Source organism: Nannospalax galili, unplaced genomic scaffold (assembly GCF_000622305.1).
Source record: "Nannospalax galili isolate Female #2095 unplaced genomic scaffold, S.galili_v1.0 scaffold315, whole genome shotgun sequence".
NCBI classification, from domain to species: domain Eukaryota; kingdom Metazoa; phylum Chordata; class Mammalia; order Rodentia; family Spalacidae; genus Nannospalax; species Nannospalax galili.
The window spans coordinates 1,015,173-1,021,642 of NW_008336851.1; the positions used below are offsets into that span (position 1 = coordinate 1,015,173).

General features: G+C 34.6%; 1 protein-coding gene across 6 annotated transcripts in view; it reads left to right on the forward strand.

Moving 5' to 3' along the window:
• Nucleotides 1-6,470, forward strand: part of Vps8 (VPS8 subunit of CORVET complex) — a 359,227-nt gene that overhangs the window by 51,825 nt on the left and 300,932 nt on the right. For 5 of the 6 annotated variants that reach the window (XM_008831321.3, XM_008831320.3, XM_029562651.1 and 2 more), the window contains one exon: nt 2,512-2,517. The exons of the other annotated variant lie outside the window; for it this stretch is intronic. In XM_008831321.3, coding sequence (XP_008829543.1) covers nt 2,512-2,517 — 6 coding nt within the window. The remainder of the gene's footprint in view (nt 1-2,511; nt 2,518-6,470) is intronic. 6 annotated transcript variants of the gene reach the window in all.

Sequence of the window (6,470 nt, forward strand, 5' to 3'; positions counted from 1 at the left end):
GTTTCAAAGAATTCAGTTTATGAGCAGAATATTTTAATCTTAAAAAATTTAAATACCTTATTTCTCTCTGCTCTTTCTTTTTTTTTCTCTTTCTTTCTTTCTTTCTTCTTCTTCTTTTTTTTTTTTTTTTTTTTGGTCCTTTTGAGGCAGGGTCTCCCTGTAGCCCCAGCTGGTTGGTGTTTCTTTTCAATTTCAAGACTTCCCTTTCTTTTAGATGGAAAATCCAATGATACTGTGTTTAGTAAGGAATGTTCAATACAGATTATTTGAGAATACTTTAATTGCAGAATCATAATTTGATTTTTGTGGGGTCTTGCATTTTTACCATCTAAGTGAATAACTAGTTATTTTTCATTTTTATTGAACAATTTGACTTTACATTTATACATTTTTTATTAACTCCAAAAGCTTTACTTAGCATATAATTTTAAGACCTAGTCTTTTCAAATATTATTGATATAAATAATAGAGCTTTATTGCTTGGAGAGCAGAAGATAGAAATAAAAGTATAATTTCCCTGAAAGTACTTTAGAATTGATTCTTTGGTAATTTTTCTTACTGTATAATTGACATGTATTTATAGTAGAAAATGTTCAAAATACAGATTTCTAAAAAATTTGAAGATACAAAATACCAAATTCTAATATCCAGGAATAATCTCTAACATTTCTATATAACCATCTAGTCCTTTTTTTCTACATATGTGCCTGTATATGTGTATATTTCTAAATGGTATTGTGATAATTTATGACCTACTTTTCATTATAGTGGTTATCTTTCCAGGCAATTATATATTTGTCTGAAACATTTTCTTTTGTTTGAGATATGGCCTCACTACTGGCTGGAAACTTGTTATATGGCCTGGACTGGCCCCAGACACCTGAGTGTTGAGATTATAGGCATGCAATATCATTTTTAATGGATACATAGTATTTTTTTTTAATGGATTCATCAAAGTTTAATTAGCTGCCTGCCCTCAGAAACTCCTTAGGCTGTTTCTAAATAGTAATGTAATGAAAATTTTTGTTTCTGTATTTTTGTATATGTTCACTTTTAGGACAAATTCCTAAAAGTGGAATTGTTTAGGCTTTAATGTTCATGAACATGAAAGATCTTTAGTATGTACTGTCTAATTTCCATCTAGGAAACTTTTATCAGCTTGGTCTTCTATCAGGTGTAAAGAACCTTATTTTCTTATAAGAGTATAATTGGTATTAGGTCATCAATGACTTTGGGGAAGAATCTTACAGAGTCTTGCATTTCATTCCTTTAATTTTACATGTGAAGTGATTGAGAGCCAAAAGTTAAGTGACATGCGCAGAGCCAAACTCAGAATTACAGAATACTGGCTTCTCAGTAATTTCCAATTCTCTAAGCAGTCCTTTCAACCTGAGACAAAAGGGGCAAAATTCCAAGATACGGAGAAAAGAGCGAAGGGGAATGAAGACAGTGCAATACATGTTTATCTATTCAGAGAGAGCGTGTTGGCTTTTTCTTCCCATTTACTAGTACTCAGTTTTCTTCAACTCTACCTGATTCACCTCTACCCTTTCCTCATTAAGAGGTTGAAAGATTATGTGGCTGCTTATTATCAAAGCTATGTAGTACTAACTGCAAATAAGCTGATATGTTAACAGAGGAGATTGTCTTTTGACACTATGTTTTTCATTTCTTGGGCCTGCTTACTGGTTTTCTAAATCCTCCAGCAGCTTTCTTGTGGATATGATGAAACAGTAATCTTTTATTATAGTTTCATGGGAAAGAAGGCACACCAAAGCGAACATTTTATGAAGAATCATAGCACTCAGGTTTTGATTTCAGTTTTAATAGTATGATTAATAAATTTCACTCATTATTTTTTGTAGGAGACAAATGGTTGGACAATGCTTTTTATTTAACAAATGGGTTAAAATATGCTAAGAAGCTCAGAAACAAATGACAGACACTATGAAAGGGCTGGGTCGGATCTGATATTGTAAAAAGACCTTGCTTACCATAGATAAAACCTAGTAGAGAGAACTATACTTATTTGACTGCTGTTACATTCTCTTTGAAGTAGAGGCCTGAGCCATTAAAACAGCCACCATCACGAGATTCTTAAAGGTTGGTGTGTGGTGCCTATTGTGGAGTTATAATGTATGGCATTTTCTGTGCATCTTAGTTTTTACCTTGTACAGGGTCTTGATAAAATGCTTCTCCCACAAATTCCTTACTTTGTTGTTAGTGTACTTTGGTAGATTATCTCTTTGAAATTGTTTTGTTTCTATCTAACTAAAGCATGGGATTACTTACTATGCTATAGTTTGAATATTATATATTTTCTCTTTTCCCAATCCTTAATATAATCTTAAATGCTAGAGACATCAATAATCAAGTTTAATATCAATCCCATAGATAATCAAAGCTCATCATTTGCCCTTGAAAATTTGCCTGCATTTTTCTCTGAACTTTTGAACTGATTTCCTGCTTTTTTCTCTCTCTCCTTTGATCTTTTCTTCATGGATTCAAAAGGAAAAGGTATAGTAAATTTGGTTTGTATGGGTGGTTCTTTTTCTTTTGAGCTTTTTAATGTTGAAAGAGTGTTGTCAATTATAGTTGATGCCTTCTTATGAAGAAAAATAGATAGCCAAAAATTGGTTAAAGCAGGAGTTGTGAAAATTATAAAAATTATGCATATTTTCAATGTTTTATTTTAACTGAAAGTATGGAAGTCTTTTAGTTTTCAGTATGAATGTTTTCCTGAATCTTTTGGTATAGTACTGAGTTTTTCTTTAGAGTTTGTATTTGCCAGTTGGAAGTCTGTAGCAACTCTTTGGGCATAAACTATCAATAATGAATTATGTAGAATTTAGGCACCTGTCAGGCAATCCATGAATACAGAATTCTAGATTCTAACAAAATTTTCCTCAGTGCTATAGTATTATTTTGTCAGCACCCTATTTCATGATACTTTTGAGAAATAAGTCACCTTCTCCAAGTTTTTCTGGAAACATCTGCTTTATGCTCGTAGAAACACCAGCTCTTTCTTTCCTTCTCGCTTCTATTCACTTATGGTCTGCTTAACTTTTTAAAGTACACTATCATTACAGTGACAGGAGCAGATTGGGAATGAACACTGACTCTTTGAGTAAGCAGCAGTGTTTTAGAAGATAGCCAGTTAGCTCTGGCACTTAGTGTGACCAGATTAGAAAGCCTTACAGAGGGAGTAAGGACTTTATTCTATGAGTTGGTAAGGTGGACGTCGGTAAATGTGCTTCTACTCTTTTGTGATTATTGGTGAAAATGTTTCTGAAATCTCCTTTGTTCTTTCCCTCAGTCCTGGGCCATATTACAAGGTGAATAAAGGATAAGAAAAACGTAGCACTAAAGAGTGATGAATCAACTGGCAGGTTAGAGTTATCCACACAATTAAATTTGATTCCTGTGGATAGTTCCTTTTTGATTGTCTTTGGAGCTAATTAAAACAAATTAGGGTTGAAGATATGGAGGATTGGATGCTCAAGATTTTATTTGTGGCTTTTCTTTATCATTGAACATACTACTCTATTTTATTTTATTGTATTTTTGGAGACAAAGTCTCCCTGTAGCCCCAGCTGGCCTGGAATTCTCTATGTAAACCAGGCTGGCCTCAAACTCAGAAATCTACCTGCCTCTGCTAGGTTTAAAGGTGTGTGCCACCACACTTGACTTACTCTCTTTTAAAAATTTTATTTATTCATTTTTAGTTTATGTGTATGGGTCTTTTACTTACATATAAATGCACAATGTGCATGTAGTGCTCATGGAGGCCTGAAGAGGGCATTAGATTCCCCTGGAAATGGCCTTAGGATAGTTAACTGCTATGTGGGTTCTGGGAACTGAACCTGGGTCCTCTGTAAGAGCAGCCAGTGTTCTTAACTGTGGAGCTATTGCTTCAGTCCCTTAATATATTACTCTTAAGCCCGACTTAAGATCTACCATAAGTAAAGAGTGGGTTGTGTAGTCTTTATTAAAAATGCTTGGAATTAGAAGAGCTTTAGATTTTGGAAACTTTTGGATTTTGAAATATTTGTATAGCTGCCACATGATGACCATCTCTAATTTAAAAACCTCAAATTCAAAATGCTCCAAAATCTAAAATGTTTGAGTGCCAATATGATGCTCAGGAAGTATTGGATTTTGGAACATTTCAGAATTTGGTTGTTTGGGTTAAGAATGTTTAACTGGTACTAATTAAAAAGTAGGTATAATTCACTGCAATGTCAAGTAGATTTTTCTTTTTCTTTTCTTTTTTAGACTAAGTGTGACTATGTATCCCTGGTTACTGTGGAGTTTACTCTGTAGACCAAGTTGGCTTTAAACTTGAAGCAATTCTGCCTCTGCCTCTGCCTCCGCCTCCCAAGTGCCGGGATTGTTGGCATGTACCTCTACTCCCAATACTGGATGTGTTTTTGTGATCTGGGCTTCACAGCCTCTTAATTCTTAAGCTGTATTATTAATGTTATTAATAATTTCTTGCATTTGGGTCATAAGTATTTTGTTTGTTTGTTTGAGCTCTATTTGAACTCTTCAAAGGATGAGGGGAAATGATAGTCTCATTTTGTTTTTTGACTAGCTCACCTGGTTCACAAGGACCTAAACTATTTTTTAACATACTAAGTTGACAATGTTAACTAAATATAATTTTGTGCTACTTTGTATATGAAAGTCGATATACTACAAATTTAGTGCATTTTCCTTAACCCTAGACAAAGGAGGCTCCAGAACATGGGGAAAATGGAAACTCTCCTAATGAGACCCACAGCAGCCTGTGCAGAGTCCTCATTTCCACTTTTCTTTCTTCCATGCACATCCTTTTGTTCTTTCCATGTAACTGTAAAATTTAATTGTTTTAAAGAGGTGGTGTGTTTCCTTTAGCCTAACATTTTTCTTTCCGAATTGTGTAGATTTGTCTGGACTGTAGAGTATTTAGTTCCTGTAGTTGGGAATCCTGCTGTCTTCTCTCTATAGAATGCCTATATTTTCTGAATTTAGTCTAAGTTATATCATAACAAGTTGTTAACATACTATAAAGACAGAATGTATAAAGATAGAGAAAGTTTGAAAAATACCTTTGTGGAGTCAAAGTAGATTCTATTTGATATGTAGTCCATCTCCTGTCTACCATCTTTGCTACTTTTTAAAACTTGTATGTAATAACCTATAAATTAGTTTCTGATAAAAACCTAATCATATTTGATAGACAGTGAGTTAATCCCTTTGTGTATATTATCTTACTTTACTATCTTCTCTTAGCAAAGAAGTGAGGTGATGGATTGTTTTCTACATTATATAAATGAAGGTAGATTGAGAGAAAAAGTAATATCCCTAAAATTGCCCAGATATATATAATTGCAGTGCCTGTATCTTGAGGAATCCAGGTGAGGTTAAAATTCAGGTGTCTTGTTTCACAGACATGTTACCTTATACAGGAACCTTATAGAAACAAGATAAAAACATTGACAAGAAACAAGGAAAAAAAATTGAGAATGTTTTCATTGACATAGACTATAGGATGCAAATTTGATATCTATTTCAGCAGTGACCAAGGTTGATAATTTGGTTCCCGTTCTTTTGGCTAGTTTTTGTTATTTGGGGACTATAGTCAGGAAAGCGCAGGTACCTATGGGTTTTCTCTTTCTTTCTTTGGAAGGAGGGTCTCATGTAGCATAGACTGGCCTTTTACTTGTTATGTCGCTGATGGTGGCCTTGAAATCCTGATCCTCTTGCCTCCACTTCTGAGTGTTGGGATCATAGGCGTGCACCACCACACCTGGCCATATGTGGGTTTTTAATGTCGAAGGTAGATGTGCCTTATCCCTCTTTTTTTTCTATTCGCCATTCTTTTTGGTTTCCTTTTTCTTCAGCGGTATCTTTATTCTCTATTTGACCTTACTTCTCAGTTCTAGTACTTTTTCTGCTATATAAGAATAATTTAAGGGACTGGAGAGATGGCTCAGTGGTTAAGAACACTGACTGTTCTTGCAAAACACCCGGGTTCAAATCTCAGCACCCACATGGCCACTAACAACTGTCTGTAACTCTAGTCCCAGGGGATCCAACAGCCTCTTCTGACCTCTGTGGGCATTGCATGACACGGGTGCACTTACCTATATGCAGGCAATACATGCATACACATAAAAACAATAAATAAAATTTTAAAAAATTAAAAATTAAAAAAAAGTTTAAAAAAGAATACTTTATGAACTTTCTGAAATCACAAAGTAGTAACAAGTAGCAAGTGGCTCAGAACATGTAACATTTGGATCCCAAGGCAAGGTCAAAGGGAATCTCAGCATATGCTATTTGGACAGTACTCTGTACCTGGAAGGTAGGCAGCCCAGACTCTGGGATTTTCGTTGTGGAGCTAGTATGAAACTTCATACCAGCTTCTGTCTTTGTCCTCTTACTTTTAGCCCATCTGTTGCCTGTACATGTGACCCAGATTAGTG